Raw genomic sequence first — 23,798 nt, forward strand, 5'->3', positions numbered from 1 at the left:
TCACTGCTGCCCCTTTGTCCATCATTGCTCTGGTTAAGAAAGGTGTAAAGCAGATACAACAGCAAGTATGGATATTGCACAGGACACTTTTTGATGACAAAAAAAAAAAAAAAGGAAGAAAAGAAGAAAATAAGGGAAGAAAGATAAAGGATTTGCTAGATTTTGTCCTCCCATGAAAAAGGGCCTGTCAAACTCAAATACCCTGAGGAAAACTGGATGACTACTCCAGTTAAAAAACTGGCAGACCAGGTTAGTTAATTAAGGTGTCTGTTCAGGCACCTCATTCTGCCACATAGACATTTATTTAGAAGATGAATGTTAGTGACCGGTCCAGTAATGTGTTTAGTTTGAGACTTCAGGTTTTTTCCTTGGTAAACTTTGTCTTTTTAATTCAGGTCATTACTGTGCAATATAAAGTCTCTGAATTTGGCTTAGGAGAATGTATTTTACAGATGGTGAAATTTCTGCCAATGTTATCTTTTAGGTAGCAATTCTCTTTTCACATCTGCTGGCAGCAGTGCTTCCAGTGACAAGAAAGGCTTTTGTTACAGCTATTGCATTTGCACAGTAAGTACTTGTGGAAAATAAAAATCTGTTCTGTTACAGAAATCCTCACCAATGAAATAAAGAAATAGCCTCTCTCATTTTCCTCTTTTTTTTTTTTTTTTTTTTTTACTTACAGCTATTGAATGTTACTTTGTTCTTATTTCTGCATTTCCATAATCTCAGATGGCTTCCAAATGGGGTGCACTGATGATTGAGTAGCAAGTAGTGCAGTCTCTGCTGTGTTTTACAGACACCACTGATTACGGATCTGTTTGGCCTTCTGCACGCATACTGCATCTCACACTATGAAACCCTAGTTGCATTTTATCAGCTCATACTTCACTACCAAGGAAATGCTTCTTTACCTTTTGTATTACTCATTGTGTTAGGGTGTGCTATTTCACCCCGTGTGACTGGCACAGAAGTTTAGCAGATAACTCTGATCCCTGACCGGGTAAATGCTTAATTTTGCAATATTTTCACTTTATGGGAAAACACAATTCCTGTTAAAACTCAGGCTATGAAACCATGTCAATTAGGGAGCATATTTGTTTCTATTGAACACAATTGCCAGGAAATAATAGATAACACTAACTGGTTTGCATTTATAGCAATTACATTGTCTTCAACTTAAATGGTTATTGATAGGACATTCAACACCTGCAGTCAAGTGTAGCTGAAACAAGATACTTGGGAATCAGACATGCTTGTATTTTGTTTTCGCCTTTTCAGTCAGGAATCTGTACCTGAATTTACCATTTATATGGCTGGCTCCAGTATTAGTAAAGGCAGCTAGTGACAGCTATATTTAATTTACCCTCATTACAACAAATGGCTTTTGATGTTCAGGAAATCTGTGCATCCATCCATCATATTTTGACATGTAAATGATGACTTGAAAATTAATATTTCTTGCTTCTGGCTTCCTGTCACATAAATACTTTAATATTTATTATACTGATGAAGTGCACATTATTCCATAATATTTCCAGTGAATGTGTTCCATTGCATATACAGCTCAAATTGATCAAGAACCTTAATATTTGATTCATATATTTATCCGAGCTGAAAAGTGAAAAAAAAAGATGACTATAATTTTTCTGTGCTCTATCCTACCTTATGATGGACCTCCAATCTGAAATTCTAATTAATATATTTTGTTCATATGATTAGGAGTCAGGCTTGAAAAGCAGTTCTATCCCAATTTTTCTTCATCTATCTCAGAACTCTTAAATACCTGTAAATAGCTTTACATTAAGGGCTGCTGTCTCACAACATAGATCAGCAGGCACTCCACAGCAGTTCACTGGATGACAATAGGACAAGTTTCAGGATGAAGATGCAGCACATGAGCTCACTGAGTTGCTCCAGCACAGCTCCTTGAATCCAGCCAGCTGAGTGGGCATATGGTGCAAACACAAGCCTTTGTTCTCTAAGGTGTAAATATGGAGTGCAAGTGCAACCTATTTGCTTTGAATTATGCATTTTTTTCAGTTATTTTTGAGACTACGTGATTTTGCACATCCCTACATGCCATGGTACTGTAAACATGTGGTTTAGCTACCCCTGCTGCTGTTCTTCGGGAATTGCTGAAATCTGCCATCTATATAAATTGCTCAGTGCAAGAGAGTGCTCTCTCTCTAATACAGTATTTAAAGCATATTAGTTTAATTCTTGCTAATAGAGCACTTTCTTAGATTTTTTGACATTCATGTACCTTAGGACAGTGAAGACAATTATTCCTTTAGGAATGACAGTATTGCTGTATTGGTGTTCCCTGCTATTGCACACAGGTAAGCCGATACCTACAGTGCATCAAATCTAATCTGTGTGCAGGAGGGGGAATGTTTTCCTCCAAATACAGCTCCTATACTCATATGCCTGCTCTGGACGGTGGCTTTGGATTCTTGGTTCCTGTTGCATTCACTCACCATTCAAGGACATACTTCTCCTTCTCTATACGTTTTCATGAATTTGCCAAAGGACTCTCTTGTCCATTACTACGCAAATTCCATGGGATCAGCCCAGCAGTGAACTACATTAACAAATTCATTACTGCACAATCCTAAGTCATTTTACATGGAACTCCTGCTGTCTGCTCTACCTATCAGTTTTATTCAGCCTTTTGAGACCAAATCCTTCTAACTTAAAAAGGAATATGAATTTTATACTGATACCCTGAAATTAAGCCTCCTTTAAATGATTTTGCCCTCAGAATTTACTGTCTTGCTTTAATTGGCACATGCCTAGAATGTGAATCTGATTAAATATTTGCCGTTTTCTCAGCTAAGTGGTCTGCTGGCATTTCTGAAATATTTTACATAGCTACAGCTGAAATCTTAATTAGACTGAGCAAAAGAGAAAGGAGGAGCCAATACATGTAAACAGAACAGTGACCCTTGCCTGCACGTTTTCCCAGGTCCGTGAAACCTTAATGCAAAAATTTCAAAAAAAAACCAGCAGAACATGAGGTCACTAAGAAACGCTAAACCAGGAAAGATACAAGTTAGAAAAATATCTGGAAGACCCGCAAAGACTGTGATGAAGAGTAACACAGAGAAAACGCGTCTGAGAATACAACACTTTTCTGCTGCCAGAATTTTAAAAAGCGCAGCTTTGACGGCCACGACAGCCATACGCCAGCAGAGCAGCAGGCACGGCAGGCAATAAACCCATCTGTAATGCCAGCAGAGCAGCAATTCACGGCCGCAGCATCCCTCCGTCCCACCGACCGCCCCGGCAGCGCTTCCGCCGCGTCACGGCCCGACCGCCGCCTCCCGTCCCGGCCCGTCCCTTCCGGGCCGCGGGCCCGCCCTGCCCGGCGCGCCCGCCGCGCCTGCGGGCAGCTCCAATGGCGGGCTGAGCTGGGCTTGGCAGGGCTGAGCTAAGCTGGGCTGAGCTGCTGCCAGCGCCATGGCCCTCGCCGGCAGGGCAGCGCTGCGCTGGCGGGCACGGCTGCCGAGGCCCTGCCCGGCCGCCGCCCCGCTCTGCCGTCCGGCCTGGCTGCCCGCGGCGTGCCGGCGGCCCTACAGCTCCCGCGGCGAGGTGAGTCCCGGGCAGCCCGGGCTCCTGCCCGAGGCCGCCTGCTGCCGGCCCCCCTGGGCTCGCCGCATTGCCAGGCAGCCCCCGCTGGCGTCCAGGAGATAGAACGATGCGTTAATGCTCGGTAGAACTGCCTTGCTAAGGTGTAGGGCTTGACGTGTTTCAGTGATCTCAGTTCTAATGACGGGTTAACAGAGCTTGGAGAGGAGTCTGTACTGTTAGAAGAAGGCACAAAGAATGCAGAATTCACGGGCCAGAAGGACAGGGCTCCCAGGACAAGGCAAGAACTAACAAAGCCAACTGAGCAAGTGTGCTGAAATCGGCTCTGGCTGGGTAAAAAGGTAGTTCTGGCAGGGGAAGATCATGACCACAGAGCCAAGAAACCCACCGACTCAAAAGACCTTGCTGGCTAACTAGCATAAAAAGTGAGGGAATCATTTAGCCAACAGAATACAAATTAAAAGACGACTATGTAACTTTTAGGCAGTGTATATTAATGCCTTTGTTTGCTAAAATGTATAAATAGCACAAAGTTTTGATAGTTGTTTGCTGGCTTTGTGGATTTTCCACCGAGTGTCCCTTTCTGCATAGAACTGTAAATAAATAAAATGCTTTGACTTTTGTGTGTGGATTGGCTTGTTCCACACTGTAGCATCCTTTCCCACCGTCTGCTTGCTCCTTGTGATAAGGTCACTACTCACTGAGTCTCTAGGTAATGGCTCTGTATTCATATTGTGCTTGTGAACAAGGATGTACTTAATGGCCCTGAATCCAGTTTTCTTAATCCTAAAGTTTTGTAGTTTCACCAGTGTGAAACTGTAAAACAAAGTTTTCCACCTCCCTATGTAGGTAGGAACATAGTACCTTTTGCATGTTTTCCAGCATAGTTCATGATTGCTTAGTGATAAAAGAATACATGTGTCTGTATGGCTAAAGTGAAATGCTGACATTTCAAACAACGGTGACAATTCAAGCTTTTGTATCTCTGTTCAACCTGTGCTTCTTCTAGAGAAAAATTATTAAAAGAATTAATTTGGTTTTTTAAAGGCCAGGTCATATGCTATATAGAGACTGTAACCTTGATTTATGAAAAGAAATTCCTGTTTTTCAGGAAAAAGTAGATATGTCAACGTATCCTGTTGAAAGCATTAGAAACTTCAGTATTATAGCTCATGTAGATCATGGCAAAAGTACACTGGCAGACAGATTGCTAGAAATTACAGGTAAGCATTCTCATTTTATACTACCTTTTCTTGACATGGAAGGTGGCATCTTAAGTTTCTGTACCATTGATTATTATTACAATTTCTGATATTTTTGCTCTCCTAGTGTTGCTTGGGCTTTAGAGCTCTCAATTGTGTAGTGTTACAGATATATGGACTTTGTGGTTGAGATCTGCCTACACGTAGGCATGAGGTGTGTAATTCATTTAAAGAAGTACATATTTGGTAAAGAAACTGAAAAGGAGTTTGAAGATGTTCCTTGTTTCAACATGTTCCTTGTTCAAGGTGTCAATCCTGTCATTCTAACCAGTCATCCATTAGAACAGTACATGTTCTAATGCATGACTGGTTAGAATGACAGGATTTATGATGTTTACTGCCTGTGGTTGATGTGGGCAGAACGGGTGGGACTGTCATGACCTGGGAGTTCTGGACTCTCATTTAAGGGTGAATGAAACAAAACCAGGGAGAGAAACTTCTGATCAAAGTTATTTTTTATGATTACCTCCTATGTATCATCACCATGAGCATTTTTGCCTGATGCCTGTAATAGAATGAGATTTTGAATTCAGGTTTGTCACTCTATGCTAATGCTTGTCTGGCACTTGAGATTGATTTTAGAGCTGTAGGCCACTCTTCCTTAGTGATAGGAGGGGAAGTTTCCTTAAGTATCAAAATTGTTTACAATTCAAGGGAATTTTTGCTTCTTCTTAATCTCTTAGATGATGTTTTTTATCCTGCTTATTCAGGATAGTATCTTATGTAACTTTATTGTGTAAACTTTATTTGACAAATGTAAAGAGTTGATGCACTGTTTTGTTTTTGATTGAAAATCTTTGTTTAGCTTAATTGTATGGGAGACCTTCATTTGCTCTTGGTTAACTTTTGGTTAATGGCATTTTCAAGATTTATGTAGTAAATTAGGTAATAAAGCTTTTTTTTTTTTCTTCTTATTTTAGGAACAATTTCTAAAACTGACCGTAATAAACAAGTGCTGGATAAACTTCAAGTGGAACGTGAAAGAGGAATTACAGTTAAAGCCCAATCAGCATCTCTCTTTTACAATCATGAAGGAATAAACTACCTCTTAAATCTTATTGACACGCCAGTAAGTTAAATATAAACAGTGTTGAAATCACACAAATCTAAATATCTTTCTAGATAAAAGTAGGAGATCTCTGACTTCCTGTGTTCATTCAATTCCTCTTTTATAAGAATGTGAACTTATATACAAATGAACATAACGTAGTACAGAAATCTTTGCAAAAATATCTGGAATTGTAAACATTTGTTTTCTCCACAGGGCCACGTAGATTTCAGCTATGAAGTGTCACGGTCACTGTCTGCCTGTCAAGGTGTCATACTTGTAGTGGATGCAAATGAGGTGTAGTACTTAATTCTTGTTTTCTATTTAGTATTTCAGGATTTCCTTAAGCTAGAGGGAAAGTAGGTTGTGGGTTTTTTTTGGCTTTTCTGGCAGTGTTTTTGCCCTGGTCTATCTCTGTGAAAGCATTACGCTGCAGAAAAAGAGTAATGGGATTTTAAAGCAGTTGCAAATAATCAATCACCTTTTAGTTGCAAATAATCAATCACCTTTTATTTATCCATCTCCTAAGTGAAAGAGTTGATAGAATAGCAAAGTAATCTTAAATTGTATAGTATGCCTAAAAATACTCTCCAAAACCACACCAAAACTGAGGGGGGGGGTTCTGTGTTAAATGTTACAATGTTATTTTCTAGGGTATTCAGGCTCAGACAGTGGCAAACTTCTATCTCGCCTTTGAAGCACAGCTTTCAATAATTCCTGTCATAAATAAGGTAATAAAGTTTTTAGCATTTTCTGTTAAATACTTGGGTTGTTTAAATGTGTATTGCGCTGATCAGAAATGTAACCTTGAAGAGAAGTACATAATAAAGAAAGTTATTTATTATAATATTTATAGGATTTAGATATAACGTTACTGGAATGTAATAGGAATTTTCTGCATGTGCTGTCTGTGTAAAATTTTACAGTAACTGCTGTAAAATTTTTAATTTCATGAAATACATTTAGGTATTTAAAAATGTAGCACTTAAGGACATGCTTAGTGGACTTTACAGTGCTGGGTTTATGGTTGGAATTGGTGATGTTAAAAGTTCATTAATATTGAGGAAATGACAAGACTAGGAGCTCAATATTTAAAAAGTGGACTCTTAATTTTAAATTAAATTCTAAGTGTCACTTTCTATACAATTTTGAGAGCTGTGTTATTGGACTCACAAGATTAATTACTGCTCAGCTTATGTTAATTGCTTTTTTTTTAGATTTATATTGCACTTAATATGTGATCCTATGGACAGTGTAGGTAGCACTTAATGATTTCAAATTACTTTGTAAACTAAAGATTTTTTTCCAACTCTTGGACAAAGGTGTTTTCCCTAATGAAACAAGCCAAAACTACATTGGTTACAGATGGGTCCTTCCCAAAATCAAGGAAGGAAGACTTTATAAAGTTAATATTGATCTTTTCCTAAAGATGGACAGTATTTACTCATAAATACATAAAGGTTCTTTGCTGTACTTTTGAAAGATACAGTACTGTAGGACATGTGATTGCTTGCATATTTAGCAGTTTGTTTTACAGATTGACTTGAAAAATGCAGACCCTGAAAGAGTTGAAAAACAAATTGAGAAGCTGTTTGATATCCCCACAGATGAATGTATAAGGGTAAGACCTCTAACTTTTATAACATGACTGATACATCTTTGTAACTAATGAGTTGTGTGTGCATGTTGTAAATTAAGAGAGTGCTATCTGTCCTGTCTGTCTGTTCTTGTCTGACATAAGAATTTCTTTAAAGTTTGTCTCTTGTAATAGTGAAGAAAATAACTTTCAGCTAAAAATTCTAGTATTTTTTGAAATTATTTCTCACTGTCAATCCATAAATGGTTTTAATTTCTATCATAAAAATAATTGCCATTCACAAAAGACAAAACAGTATTTCTTAGTAACAGCATTCTAAATAAGTGTCCTTTTGAGTGCTTTTATGGGTGGGTGCCACTCAAACTGTCTAAGTAAACGTGACACTATTTAATTAATAAGTGTAAGATGTGTCTTATAAAGTTGTGGTTGGATTTGTTTTAGATTTCTGCTAAACAAGGAACAAATGTTGAAAAAGTTCTTCAAAAGGTCATTGAGAAGATCCCACCGTAAGTCTGTATTTGATGATATATCTAATTAATGTTATAAAGTAATTAGAAAATCATGAGTTGCGTTTATACAGTATTGGTAGTAGCTTTACACTTAATATGCATCTAATTAAAAAAAAAAAAAGTAGAGAGATGTAGGAGAAACAGAAGGAAAATAGTGACTTGTGCTTAAACAGGAGAGGTGAATAAGTCACCAGCGAGGCTGAAAAGCAGAGGAGCATTTTTTTCACCTCTGTCTTTACCAGCACCATTGGGCTTTAGGCCTGGGGAGCAAAAATGCAGGTTGATGCACAGACCCACTATCAGCAAAGGAGTTGGTATGTGAACTGTTACAGGAACCTGACCCCTGTGCATCCATTGGCCCTAATGGTATCTACCTGAGGATTGTAGGAGAGCTGGCTGTGTCTATGCAAAGCTGCTCTTTGTAATCTTTGAGAAGTCTTGGAGATCAGGGGACATCCCAGAAGACTGGAAGAATGCTAGTGTCCAATTTACAAGAAGAGCTTAAAGGAGGATCCAGGAATTTATAGGCCCATCAGTCTTAGTGCAGTCCCTGGAAATGGTATGGAACAAATCCTCCTGGGGGCTATGATGAGTCAGATGAAGTAAGTGATTGGGAAAAGCGAGCAGGGATTCACCAAGGGCATATTGTGCTCGACAAACCTGATCACCTTCTACAGCAGAGTAACCTGCTGTGTAGTGTGAGTGGTGAACACTGGCTGCCTGGATTTCTCTCTACCTAGATCTTTAAGGATTTTGATAAGGCTTCTCACAGACTCCTGGAGAAACCACTTTGTTACAGTCTGGAGTGGTCTGTGTCATGGCAGCTGTCTGACAGACTGCACCCAGAGAGTGGTGGTAAATAGTTCCTTTTCAGATTGGCCACAAGTAGGGTCTGCCACATTGGGTGCAATGCTGTTTCTTGTCATCATAAGTGACCTGGAAGTTGGGATCTGTACCCTAGTGAAGTTTGCCAGTGATACCAAACTGAGGGGGGAAGTAGACACTTCAGAAAGTGGGAGCAACTTTGTAGGAAGTCCTAGATAGGCTGGAGGAATGGGCTAACAAGAACCATATGAAATTCAACACATGCAAAGGTCTTGCACCTGGGAATACATAATTCAGGAACATAGCTCAGGCTGGGGAGTAGCTCTGTGGAAATGGACCTGGAGGTCTTTGGGACAACAAAGAGTGAATAGTGTGCTGCTGCAGCAAAGAAAGACAACAGCATGCTGGGTTGCCTTGGGACATCAAGGACAGGGACATCAACAGCAGAGATAAAGAAGTCATTATCCCACTGCTGAGTGGTGGTCGGTCCACACCTGGAATACTGTGTTCGGTTTTGGTCCTTTCTGTGCAGAAAATGGGGACCAGCTGAAGAGGGGCTGCAGAGATGATTGAAAGACTGAGCAGTCTGCCCTTTGAGGAAAGGTTGAGAAAAATAGACTTGTTCAGCCTTGAAAAAAGAAGGCTTCAGGGAGACCTTTTGCTGTGTCCTGGTATTTAAACAGTAGCTACAAAGAGCCATTGGAATAATCTCTCCAGGAAAGTGTTGGATTCCCCAGCATTGGACACTCTCTGGTTTGTTTGGGCAGCGTGCTAGGCCATCTTGTTAAGCCTGTGTTTTTGCCAAGAAAAGTTGGATCAGGTGATACTGGAAATCCCTTCCAACCTAGTGTGATTCTGTGAAAGTGTTTGGGGTGGGCATGCTTGCTCATTCAATATTGAATGAAAACACACTGCATAATATATTTTTCTAATTTTTTTTGGTGACAGACCACAATGTAATACTGCTGATCCATTGAAAGCCTTAGTATTTGACTCTACCTTTGACCACTACCGAGGTGTCATAGCTAACATTGCACTCTTTGGTGGGGAGATTGCAAAGGGACAGAAAATTGTGTCTGCACACACTAAGAAAAGATATGAGGTTAATGAAGTTGGAATTCTGACTCCAAATGAACAGCCAACACATAAACTGTAAGTAAAAACTTCTTACAGTGGAACAAATTATATATTTGGGGTAAGCTACAATGTCCTGCATTTCTGTTTGATTTTTGCTTTGAGAGGTAAAAACTGGGAGATGTCTAGGGTTTTGTTTTTGTTCTTTGGTGGTGGGTTTTTTAATAATTACAATTTGCAATTTAATGCTCTGTGTAATTTTTTATTTTGGGCATGCTGAAGCAGAAGGTTTTAGGGAGTGCTTTTTGGGCATTGTTATGGGAGGAATCCATTATCTTCTGTAGTATACATGGAACATCTGGACAGCTGGGTGTTTAAAGGCTAGTGTTCGATATTCTTATTCAGCTGTCCAATTTATTTCTAGGAACTGCCTTGTTTGAGAGTGGAAGGGAATGGGGCTTCATCTTAGTTATTGCTGCAGCATATTTTGAGGGTGGAAAACTTAAAATCCATGAATGCAACAGCTTCCAGAAACTGGCTTCTCAATGGCAGCAATGGGAAGAAAATCAGGTATTTAGAATTAGTGGAGAAGCTTTACCAGTTTGCATCCAAATACATGTTAATGACTTTATTGGGGGCATTCTCAGGTTACATTACTGTGTCTGGTGGGTTGAGCCCAGCCAGCAACCCAGCCAGCCCCCTGCTCACTCCCCAACCCTAGCAGGATGAGAACTGAGGAGGTACCTATGGAATGAGATACAGTTTAATAAATGAAGGAGGAAAAAAAAAATTAAAATCAAATTATGCAAGGACAGTCCATTATTCACCACCTCCCACAAGAAGACTGATGTCCTGCTAGTCTACAAGTCTTGGAAAGACTACACTTCTTTTGTATTGCTAAGCATGATATTCTGTGGTATGGAATGCCCTTTTGGCCAGTTTGGGTCTGTTGTCCTGGCTGTGTCACCTCCCAGTTTCTTGTACACCCCCAGTCTGTTTGCTTGCAGGGGCACAGCCAGAAATCCAGAGGGCTTGCTAAGCAATACCTAAACATTGGTATGTTTTCAACACTTGCTTTAGTCACAGTTCCAAACACAGCTCCATACTAGGCTGCTTTGAAGAAAGCTACTCCATCCCAGCCAAAACCAGTACACTGTGTTTTACTCAGTATTTACCATTTATTCCCCTCCAATTAGCATAATCTGCTGATGGAAAGTGTTTGTCTAGTTTCATCCTACTGGTATATGAAACCAGTAGGTTGCTCTGCTGGCAGCTGGGAACTGTTTTGGTTTCTTTGTCTTTGGAGCTTCTCAAGGGTCTAGCTCCAGCTTTAAAAATGAGCAACACAGTATTCAAAATCCAGGATCATAAATGTACTGTTCAGCTGTAACAGAAAAAGAGCTAGTTGAGACTGTTCACAACCCAGAGATGAAACAGCTTAAATCTCACTTCTGACTTTGGATATGGGCTTTTTAGGGGGTGATTTATTTGAATTTCTGGCTGGGCTGAATCAAGTAGGAAAATAATAGAAATACTGCTAATGCAAACAATCATGTCATATAATAACAATTTTATTTAGCTATGCAGGGCAGGTGGGGTACCTGATTGCTGGAATGAAAGAAGTAACGGAAGCCCAAATAGGAGACACACTGTTTTTGTATAAACAGCCAGTGGAGCCTTTGCCTGGCTTTAAGTCAGCGAAACCAATGGTTTTTGCAGGTGAGGAGTACATCAATATCAAGTGGAGTTACTTTAAAAAGAATTTTTGAAAGAAAACATGTACATTAAGTGTTGGGAGGATTAGAATTTTAGCTGAGGTGCATCACTTATGTAGATTTGTGTGTTTTCCCTGTGACTTAGCAGGATTCGTAATAAATGCTGCCAGGTTTTGCATGAATACAACACAGACATGATTATTGTTTCTAATGCCAGTAAACTCTTTAATAGTTGGAAAAGAAGGGTTGAAATTAAAAAAAAAAAGAGGGAATTATTTGTCTTGATAATCAGGTTTCTGTAATTATTCTGGTTTTTTTCTTCTTTTAAAATTTAGCAACTGTTTCATTTTTGTTAAACATGGTAAACTGCCAGAGCTAATACGCAGAATGATCCTGTAAAATATTTGACTTTTTGAGCTTGAATAATTCCATTGAGCTGTTGCAACTAGCTTCAGTAACTACTACAAATGCTACAGATGGTGGCTTTAGAAAAAATTCTGGAAATAATTTTCTAGACCAATTGTGAAGCAGTGTGTAGAATTCACTCAAACTGTCTCATGGAGACAGGCATGTAGCTGATGTTTTTGTGTGCATATGTGTTGCATCTTGATGTAGATGACATCTTCTGAGCATACAAGGATGTGAAAAGTGAAACAGTAGAATCTATTTCAGGCAGTAGTTATACAGCTGTTTTTATTCATTTCAAAAGAACAGAGAAATATTTGTGACTTTGAAATGATGCATTTTATTTTTCACTCGCTCTTAGCTTTGAGGGAACACCTCAGTGAAGTCTATGCATTTACACTTCAAAACAGTGGTTATACTCAACTGTGAATCTTCCACAAATGTGAAGGATTAGATGAGTACAGTGATCCTACCATTATGGTTTAGATGTTAATTCTGAGGTAATCTAAAACATTTTTATGTTTTGACTAATTTTGGGGTTTTTTTGAGAAATAAAGAATCCTTATGTTGTTTTTCACATTTAAAAACTGATGGAGCAGAAAGTAACTATTCCTGATTTTATTACTCTGTTAACTCTTAAGTGGCATATTTGAAAGCCAGGTACATAGTAGCTAAAGCTCTCTGTCACTTCACTTCTGTTTAATATATTTTGACAGGAATGTATCCAATAGATCAAACAGAATATAATAATCTCAAAAGTGCTTTGGAAAGGCTGACTTTGAATGACTCCAGTGTAACTGTTCATCGTGACAGTAGCCTTGCCTTAGGAGCTGGATGGAGGTGAGGTTTTTGTGCTGCTTTCATTTTTGAAACTGTTCATAAGTTAATGCATGTTTAAATAAACTGAAGGTAGAATTAAACTTAATTCAAAATTAGGAGTTGTAATTCAAATTAATGATAAAGATCAAAAGCATTTGGTTTTTTTACATTCTCTGTTTGCACAGAGAATGAAAATCTTTGTGATCAATTGTTTTTGTTCTCCAAGACTTAATTCAACTGTAGGATTATTTGGTCCCTTGAAGGTTGTTTGCTCTGCCTGATACTGCCATACTAGCACTGTAAACATGCTGGAGGGTGAAAAAGACCACTGTGAAATTCCAGGGGATACACAAATACTTTTACCAATAGGATTTTTATTTTCCAGATTGGGTTTCCTTGGTCTTCTACATATGGAAGTCTTTAATCAGCGTTTGGAGCAAGAGTATAACATGTCTGTTATTTTGACTGCACCTACAGTTCCATATAAAGCTGTTCTTTCCTCAGCAAAGTTGATAAAGGTATGTTAAATTCATGAAAAAATTATGTAAATATAAAAACATCTAGAGTATATTACTTAAATAGAGTATATTACTTAAATAGTTTTTAATTTTTTTAAGGATGTTAACTGCCCTTTCCCCTTTCATTTCAAGCACTCTCTTTTTATGTCTTATACTTTTCCTTGAAAATGGGAGTATAGGACACATATCTTGCTGTATTCTTTTAAGTGCTTACTGACTGGACTGCATTAAAAGCAGGTGAAATAATCTTCCAGGCTTTATCCATCAGAAAACATGAACGTTTCTAGGAATAGATTGTGATGATACTGTGGATTGGCAGGGGCTGGTGAAAGAAAGTGAGATTTTTTGATCACAATTAAATGGGCATGTGCTAACTTCATTAAACTGTGTGCAAATAGAATTACTGTGTTTGAGTTCTCTAGAGAGAAAGAGGTAGCCTTAGAGCATCTGCTGACAGAGGAGGCTGCAAATTGACTGGCTGATTGTCCTGTAAATTACAAAAACTTGTAAAAGAAAGGTTTCTGTACTTGCAAGGTGTGAGACATAGACCTTTTATCTCTCTGGTTTTGTTTCTTACTGAGGCAGCATAGCAGCTGAATAAAGTAGCTGGCACCTTTGGTGTGTGATTCTGGACTGCTGATGTGGGATTCTTTTCAAACAATGCTGGAAGCTGGGTCTCTCTCAGTGGAAATGATGTAATCACTTGCTTTGGAGGAGAGGGAAGTTGCATTTACACAATAAGCAGCATAGCCTTCCTTTTACCTCAGGAGGGTAACTCCAGCCCTTACTGGAGTAAGTTACCTACTGGAGTTCATTATCTACTTTTTCCAGTTGGACTGGAAAAAGTAGGTAATGAAAGCACTTACACAGGAATCAAAAACTTCGTTTCTAAATCCACTTCAGCATATGAGGGAGCCTGAACCCAAAGTTCTACTTAGAGAATAAAGTCCCCACCACTGAACTCTAAAATATTTAGAGCAGGTTTTCTGTTGAAGCTGTGTAATAGTAACTTAGAGGATCAGGATGAAGAAAGAAGGAAGATCCTCAATTTACAGGGTTGAGAGAGACCTGGAAAGATGGATTGAAAGGTTTCTTGTATTTCTATCCTTTCCCAAGTCAAAAGCTAATTTCTACATAATGATATTTAAGGATATGCTGATAATGGACTTCTGTGTGTTTTATAAAAATCACTTCAAAAATCATCATTGGTTTAAACTTGTGTTGCATAATGCACCAATGTTTTCAGGCAATTGAAACATTTTTTAGCATTTGGATATGGTGCTATATTTGTCTCCTTTGCTGTTCATTTCACTTTTAAAATTAGAATACCTCGTTTATTTGTTGTTTTCAGGAGTATGGAAAAGACCAGATTACTATTATCAACCCTGCTCAGTTTCCTGATAAACTTTCAGTATCAGAATATTTGGAGCCAACTGTTCTTGGTACTATTGTAACACCTCATGAATATATTGGGAAAATAATTACCTTGTGTCAGGTTGGTGTATAATTTTAATTTTTTTCTTTTGCATTATTAAGCTCTTCGCCTCATACTTAAAGTGAAGACACAAGATGGTGTGATAATAGCTATTACTACTTAAATAGTATCTTTGAAGTAATTATTCAATATTTTTGAAAGATAAAATAATTTTAACATTTTATTTGTAAAATTCTGAACTACAGAATCCATAAATGGAAAAGTTGATGATGAAATCCAGTGACAAGAAAGTGCTTGGTCTGTATGAGACTAATTAATAGTTAGTTCTGTTCTCCTGAAACAATGGAGTCTGCAACAGGGGAATAAGATGTATTGGTTTTTTTGGAAGTATATTCATGGAAATACAACTTCTGCCAACACTTCTGACTATGTGTCCATGTACTTTTTTCAGTACTTCACTGAAAGTAAATTTAGGATAGTGATGGCCAAATTTGCCTAACTGTATTTGGAATACTTCTAAATGAAAATGTTTTAACTGCCATGCATATTGTGTTTATGTTATTTCTTCACAATATTTTTCTTAGCTTTTAACATTCCAAAATGCAGAATATAAAGCAGTTAGTGAAGAAAAAAATCTATTGAAAAGAATTCCTAAAATAACTTTAAGAACACCCTTCTGGGAGGAAAGAAGATGAGCCTGCAAGTCCTACTGTGGCAGCAATAAGCAGAATCTGTTAAGGATTTCAGAAATTCAGCATTTAGAGAGGAAAGGCCTGAACTGAATTTCTAGTTAAGTTATAAACACTTCATTTGTTACAATGCTGCAGTTTGTCCTGGGACTTCAGCAAACTACGAATGAGAAAGTTACTTTGGGGCTGAAGTACAGGAATTCTCTTGTGTAGCTTGATTGCTTTTCATTTTAATTTGCTTTGTATTTTTTGTAGAAAATTTGAAGGGAAACTGAAACTATTTTTATTTGTCCAGGATCGTAGGGCAGTCCAGAAAGATCTGTTGTACATTGATGAAAACAGGGTTATGCTAAAATACCTCTTTCCACTGAATGAAATTGTGGTGGATTTTTATGATGCTCTTAAGTCTCTGTCATCTGGCTATGCAAGGTGAGTACCTCCCCTGTTCCCCCTTTTCCTCCTCCCACCCTGGACCCTGAAGGGGGGTGGTATGGTAAAAAAAGGCCTGAGGAACAGCTGTGGAAGGGCACAAGTAAAGAATATTCCTTTATGGTGCTGCTGCAAATCTAGTCTCTCTTCACCTTGAATGGATTAGATTCACTGTGAAAATGGAGGGAAATAAGTCTGAAAAACATGAAAAGTGGGTCACTACCTAATAATCATTGTTTTTGGCAATGAGTGTATTTTTCATGAGCACCTTCTGGAATGGTGCTGACTCATCTATATGAGTAAGACCTAAATGGTCTGTCCTTGTCTGACGTGACACTGTACAATTTTTTTCAATGGAATCACTGGAACTGTACTACTTACTGTATGAACTGTCTCTTGGTGGAAAAAGGAAAATAACCACATTGATTATTTAAAGCTAGTAAAAACAAAGTGGTATTTAAAACAAACAGTACTTACTTTATATGCATGCTTTATTACGTGAAAAAAGAAAACCATGTGTATTTTGAGACAAAATTTTCTGTTGGGGATGGCCGCTATGAATTCAGAGTCTAGTTCAGTGCTCAGATGTTTGTGAAGAGCCTTTGTGAGTTTAATGGAAGTGAAAATGCTGCATGATGATGAGTTTGTGCCCCAGGAGGCTCAATGGCTCTCACAAATCTGGTATGTTGAGATGTCATTAATGGCATATTAATGACACAGTAGGAACTGGTATACCTAATTACATTATTTATTTTATAAACATAAAAATTAATTTTATTGAAGGACTGAATTTGCTTTGAGTTTGTTTTCTTTAATTATGTCTTATAAATGTAAGTAAGACATGTCTTACTCAGCTTTATATATATATATATATATATATATATATATATATATATATATATATGCAGCAAAAGCATAAACAAAAATGGAGAGACAAGGGAGAAGAAACAGAGGGATGGAAATTTTGAATTTCCTCTCTGGATCTAGCTCCCACACTACATAAAACCTAACCTGTTTAATCAAGAACCTATCTCATTAGCAGAATTATGCTGGGTTCCCTTTGATTCAGGGATGATTGTCAATGATGTTGCATTATCATATTATTGTTTTTATTTCCTAATTGACTCCTTAACACAGCTTGTGTATGTAGTGCTCTCAGTAATCATATTTCTTTTCTATGGATCCATTCACAGATCTGTGGTTATTAAGCCAAGTAAGATGGAAGTACTTTGAAATAATCTCAAAGGATTTCCCCTCCCCTTTTCTGGTATTTCAGATTTGACCACATTACAGTGATATTGATGTTCCTCCACAATTATATTTGCACACAAGATCCATCTGTCTGTCTATTGCATACACCACCTTTAAATCTCTTCCATTTTAAGGATTTTTGCTAACTACCACACAGAGAGCAAGGCCCACACCTACCAAAGAAGAAATCTGGTTTAGAAACTAAATGAAAAACTTAATTGTCAGAGACGGTGATAATAGGGGTTACATAAAAAGTTTGTCAAATGAGAGGATGAAAAGAAGACAGTCCTGGATTGGTGTTTGATTCCTGTGACATTCAGGACATGGAGTGTTCAAAAGCTGAAGGGTTCTTTAAGAATGCATTATGCATGTAGATTTCTAAATGCCCATTAGATTGGAAAGGCATCCTCAAAGTCCAGATGACGTCTTTCTGCATTGGAGGGGACATTATGTGCAGTACCTTTCTAGTGTAAGGATGTCCTGAGAGACTACTGAAAACTGTACTCCCATTATATTAAAAAGTTCAAGTGTTTTATTAAGAAATATGTCTATAAAATCTATGGAACAAAGAATGCAAAATATAATTTCTACAATATCATGACTAATTTTTGAACTGCTTTTATTTTTTTAGTTTTGATTATGAAGATGCAGGTTACCAATCAGCAGACCTAATCAAAATGGATATCCTTCTAAATGGTAATCCAGTTGAAGAACTGGCAACTATCATACACAAGTAGGTTTACTGGATTCCTTATTCAAAAGGAATAACATTTCAAAATGAAAACATTGTCTGTTAATAGGACTTGATGATCTTAAGGTCTTTTCTGACCTAAATGAATATACGATTCTAAATTACTCTAGGTATATGTGTTACTCTTGATATGAAAAATATGTATGAGCGCTGAAGATTTTTCCATCTGACCACCTTCATTACCACTGAAATAGATAAGCATTTTGTAGTATGAAAATTAGGAAATACATATGATAATTAATAGCAATCTTTTAATTCCTTCTCTCAACTTAAATACTGGATATAATATTTTTGTGGAAAATGTAAGGCAGAGAGAAATAAATGCAAAATGCCAATCTTCTAAAGGGTTGGAAAAATTTAGGTGCAGACCAGTCTAGGAGATACAGATGAATCATTTATGATGCTTAATATTGACAAAAAATGATTTTGTTCTCCCAGTAATTCCTGTACCATAGAAGTTTGTTGTTACCTTGTTTCCAGACAGAGTACCAAGAGAATTTTAATATTTACTGCATACAATTACCTCAGAATTTTTTTGCTAAAATGATTCCATTTCTATGAAAATTTCAGGCATTGGAGGTGAGAATAATGCCTTTCCTGTTTCCAGCCTGTCCCCTGTCTTCTCACAAAGTTTTTACAAGGCTCCCTTCTGTAACTTCAGCATCCCTGTCCAATAATGCCTACTTTGTGGGTTGTTTGGTTTTCCTTCTTAAAATACTTGTAGTTGCTAAATGCTTGTATATTTTCATATTTTTTTACATAACTGCAATCTTGAAATCCTTAGAATTCCGTAACTCCAGAAGGCTGGCATAGGAAAATAAACCCCTTGCCTTGTTCAGAAGGATCATGGGGCTGAAGGGGAATAACTGTCTTGCATACAATTGCTAGTTAATGCATTTCTCATAAGCATTTAGTGTTCAGCAATCAACCTGAAAAGATGCAAAATGGAATGGGCCACCATGCAAAAGTTAGTTATTGCTTTAACATGTATTTTTTGATCAATTTAGCCCACACCCTGAACTGTTTTACTCAAAAAACCTGACAACCTCTCTTTTGGCTTTAGATTTCAGTTGTTTGGTTTTTTTTAAACTTATAGTTGTAGTCATTTTACTGTAAGCTTGGTATTAAGATAGTCATCAATTGTTCTTACTGTATAAGTAACTTATGTACCTCTTAAAACTGTAACGCTCAATGAACATGACTTAAGTACTTTGTGTTTAAACTGTTTGCTCTGTACAGGTAGCAAGGAGTCACATTGCCACTACCTGAAAACATGTATGTTGGTAAAAAATGTCTGCTAAATATGGATATTTTTATGCAGATAGACCTATTTCTTTCTAATGGCTTATGAAAGTATCTGTTAGTAGCTTCTTAGTTAGACCTTTTGTTGTTTTCTCTTTCCAAAACCTGAAGCATATGCAGATGCTGAATATAGTTAGATAATTTTTATTAGCAGATGACAAGAGTATGTTAATTTTTTTTTTTTCTTGTGATATAAAAGCAGACTTTGAAAGCATTCTGTAATATGTATATTTTGACTGCTTGGGCCTACAATCAATGAAAATTCTCCTTGACCTAGTTAAAAATTTCACTTGAAGCTGTGGCAGTATTCAAAATGTCTTCATTTGTGATGGATAATCAGTGTGGATGGATAATGGTATTTTTTATAAATACTTTATATGATGTTATATACTGAGGCTAATACAGTCTTATCACCTGTTAGTATGAAACAGGTGACATACAGAGACCACTTATTAGATGTAAACTTTGATCTGATCAGCTTATCTTCTGAGTTAAGAAGAGGAAAACCTCTACTGAAATCCTCCAATCAAACAGTTTGATTTATGGATATATTTTTAGTGTTGCTGACCTTTTTTTTCAGTGATAAAGCCTATGCTGCTGGTAAACTCCTATGTGAACGTTTAAAAGAGACTATTCCTAGACAGTTGTTTGAAATAGCCATCCAGGCTGCCATTGGCAAGAAAATCATTGCAAGAGAAACGTAAGTGAAGCCCTTCTGTTCCCCTTCTTTTTCTTTCTGTCTGTATTTTAAGATATGTAAAATACAGACTTGTGAAGTCTTACCTAGTTTTATACATTACAGGACTTTGATTTTGCTGTAAAGTTGTATTTTTCTTGATATATGCTACTTGAAGAAAAAAAACCACATTTGAGCAGTGACTATTGACTAAACATTTTGAATAAATTTATACAAAGAAATTGTATTTCTATTTTAGATTGCTTAGGGTCAGAATTCCACTTAGTGGATAAACTGTAACTTCCAACACGTGTCTACTTCCTCTTTGGCAGTAGAAAAAGTTTCTTACTACTGAAAAAAATTAGCTAGTTGTGGAATACTCTGCTGTGAGAGTCAGCAAAAAAATAGCTGATTTGTGCTGTTCCAAAGGAAATATGTTGCAGCCGAACACAAAAACATTTTCCTAGCACACCCTTCTTTAAAGCAAACCATTTCCTTGATGTTGTGTTTCTCATCACATTTTTCTGTTGCTGTTTAAATAGGATTTAAATAGTGGTAAAATAATTAAAGGTCAGAATTCAGGCAGAGGTGCTGTAAGAATTTGGTTATACATGTATATACACAGGGATGTAACACTTCCTGTATAGCAGAAATTTCAGATAAAAAGCCAAGATTGTGATTTCTTTATGTACATATTATATACCTTAAGTGGTGTTTCTAGAATTGAAAACTGTGAATTACATCTTCTGTTTAAAGCTTCATATTTTGTATACAAAACCTGAAAATGTTATGATTCCAAAGCATCTTACAAAACCAGGAGAAAAGCAAGTAACATTTTAACAACTCAAGTACTTAGTTTCACTTGCAGATCTTCTAATAAGTTAAGGTGTATGTGTTATTTTATTTTGCAGGCTGAAGCCTTACAGAAAAAATGTTGTGGCAAAATGTGTAGGTATTTTTTTCTCTTTTCTTCGTGTTTCTGATATTTGTAAACCTTAGAGTCCTTCTAAGATGATATGCTCATCTCTTCCTAGAAACCCAGCAAAGACATATTCTACTTGTGCTCCTAAATGTCTGTGGAATTCTAACAGATAGTTTTAAGCTTTTATTTTAAAATCCAACTCTTGTAACCCCTTGCTGCAGCTTGAAGAGTAGATCAGATAAAGTAATGGCATTTTCAGTCACACACTTTGAGTGTGTCTGTTTCATCACCTCATCATTTTCTAATAGTTGCAGGCACATAGTAAATGTGTGTGTGTGTGTGTGTGTGTGTGTGTGTGTGTACACAGGCATATAGGTAACTTTATATTCCCTAAATTGGTTTCAGGTGATAGAGGGAAATATAAATGTGCTTCTTTTGAGACTTGATTGTGATAAAACTTCTACTTAGGTTTGCAGTAATACATGCTAATAAGGCTTTAAATGTGCAGTAGTTGACTATGGACAAGATTCAACAAAGCTGTTTGGAAAACTGTGACACCTCTTATTTAGCTTGGATTTAAGTGAACATATTGGAAAATATTAAACAAGTGTCCCTTTCTCACAACTGCAATAGAATCCTGCTGAGCACAGCTGTGGGAAGATGACTGTTCAACACTGTACAAGGGTTTAGGTCATTTTTCTAGATGTAAGGACCTAATGCTAGTCAAGATGCCACAGTGTATCTGAGCTGGTATCCTGCTGCTATTCCAAGGGGATTTGGATCTAATGTGTTGTCTAGTGCTAGCCAGGCTTACAGGAATGTATATATTTAGGTGACAGAGTTCAACACTCAGTTGTCCAAATTAATGTGCTTATTTTCTTGTTCTTTTTAACTAGTGGCCTTTAGGCCAAACTATTTAGAGTATAAAGTAATCTTTTTGTCAAAATTTAACCAGCCTTTCTGACTATTTTTAAACCCTTGTGTTTTTTGTGGCTGGAATGTACTGTAGCTGCAGTTGTAGTTTATGCTTAGTAATTTTTTTTTTCACAGTATGGTGGCGACATAACAAGAAGAATGAAGCTTTTAAGGAGGCAAGCAGAAGGCAAGAGGTTGATGAGAAAAATTGGCAATGTTGAGGTTCCAAGAGATGCCTTTATACGTGTTCTAAAGAGAGAAACTGACAAATAGAGATCAGTGACATCTGATCTTCCAGATCATGTCACTTTTTGCAGACAGTAGCAAAGTGAGCTAATATAAGATTTATCACTGTGAGAGGGAACATACTTGACTTTAAATGGTATGAATTTGGTATGAGTGGGAAGATGAATTGACTTTAAAAATGTACATATATTTGTAGATTATTATGAAATTAAAGTTACTGACTGCCTCTAAAAATTCACATTATATTGTTCTTCCATTTTATTCCACTGTTTTTATACTTTTAACACTTAAACATAATTTTGGGGGTTTTTTGCATTGCAAATATCTATATATAGAGAGGAACCATATGGCAAAAAGTTAATAAAAATAATTTAAAGGTATGTATAGACAAACAATGCTGGATTGATTTGGTTTTTTTTTTCTTTTGAAGTTTGAACTGTTGACACTAAAGTATCAAGCTGTTTTCTGTTTCATTTTCTCTAAAGTTGCTGTTGTCAGGAAATCATGATGCTGGGAAACCACATCAGATGAAAAAATCAAAACTCTTTATATTTACCATGCTGTTTATTTTAAGCCAGCTGAAGTGTGTAAATTTACCATTAGTTCAGCCTAGCTGTGCTCATCTTCAGGGAAATGGTAAGTTTTCATATATTAAAACACAGGATCTGTAACTGTTCCACTAGTAGGCTTGTACCTACACTTTAATCTTAAACTAATTTTATTTCAGTCTGCATACGAGGAGGAATTAGGAAAATCTTTGGAGGGATGGAATGAACAGGACACGTTCAGGACATGTTCCCTTTCAACCTGTATTAGTTTCAGAGTGTAGAAAAAGGGGAGAGGGAATTCTGATACTTTAATGGTTTGTTTGGGCTTTTTTCTGTTTGGTTGTGGTTGTTCAGGTTTTGGGGTTTTTTTATTTGAAGCTGTTTCAGGTGCGCTGAAAAACCAAAGATCTAGATGTGAACAAGGTATCTGTACCTTTAATAAAGGTACCTAAGCTGCTGCTTCTGACCTGAAGAAAGGAAGGATGCTGTGGGTAAAGGCTCTAACACATTTATTATTTCTCCCCTGTAAAAGCTAGCATTTAAGGAACTACAGCTGCAGGGATAGATGCTAGGAGCAAAGGAGCTAAAATGGGGTCCTCCCCACTCCTACAACTAGACATACAAGCACTGGTTCTGTACTGAGGAATAAGGCAGAAGCTGAAGGTGAACTAGAGATTATCCAAACAGTCAATTTTATCCTTGCTGAGTGACAGACACATCAAGTATGTGTTACCTAATTAAATGAGATACATAGATGGAAAGAGTACCTTGAGAATCTGTTTTAGCTTTTACTGTAGTCACCTGAGGCAGAAAAAAAAATACAAATTGTAGTCTTAATTCTGAGAGGACTTGTACATATATCAGTTTTCAGAACAAGAACTTTAAATGAACTGGTCAGTACCTGTAAAGTACATGAAGCATTAGTTTTTGACACAAATGCACCTGATTTTATCTAGTTACTTTTTTGTTTCCCCCTTTCCTTTGGAAATACCTTAAACTAAGAAAAAAAAAAAATTGTAACCTTGATGTGCTAGGCTTAGAATTTACTTTTAAGAACTCCTGAACTTGAAAATGCTTGCTTTTCCATTACTGCAGAGTAACAGGTTAAATCTTATGCAACTTAAAGGGTTGACTTGCTCTTAGTAGTGGACAAGTTTGGAAGGTACTCTCCTGAAGAAATGATATTTCATAAAATGATTGGAAGTATCTTAAGGAATGAAATAATGGAAACAGTGTGGTAGTACTTAAAAAATTACATAACATAGCACTCAAAT

General features: G+C 37.0%; 1 protein-coding gene across 2 annotated transcripts; it reads left to right on the forward strand.

Moving 5' to 3' along the window:
- Positions 1–3,362: 3,362 nt before the first annotated feature.
- On the forward strand, positions 3,363–22,987 carry GUF1 (GTP binding elongation factor GUF1). Of its 2 annotated transcripts, XR_014616142.1 has the most exons (18): positions 3,363–3,591; positions 4,700–4,811; positions 5,771–5,919; positions 6,115–6,195; positions 6,552–6,629; positions 7,436–7,519; positions 7,937–8,001; positions 9,778–9,981; positions 11,483–11,622; positions 12,740–12,863; positions 13,228–13,360; positions 14,712–14,855; positions 15,780–15,913; positions 17,796–17,897; positions 19,798–19,917; positions 20,805–20,841; positions 21,866–22,612; positions 22,903–22,987. XR_014616142.1 is itself a non-coding variant. In XM_084205188.1 (17 exons), exons 1-17 carry the CDS (start codon positions 3,460–3,462, stop codon positions 22,001–22,003), a joined length of 1,977 nt encoding a protein of 658 aa, XP_084061314.1. In that variant the 5' UTR covers positions 3,363–3,459; the 3' UTR covers positions 22,004–22,853. The 2 variants fall into 2 exon arrangements, 1 of the variants encoding a protein (XP_084061314.1); XM_084205188.1 differs by lacking the exon at positions 22,903–22,987 and having other exon boundaries at positions 21,866–22,853.
- The last annotated feature ends 811 nt before the right edge of the window (positions 22,988–23,798 follow it).

The sequence above is a fragment of the Fringilla coelebs genome, assembly GCF_963513975.1.
Source record: "Fringilla coelebs genome assembly, chromosome: 4".
Classification (NCBI taxonomy): Eukaryota; Metazoa; Chordata; class Aves; order Passeriformes; family Fringillidae; genus Fringilla; species Fringilla coelebs.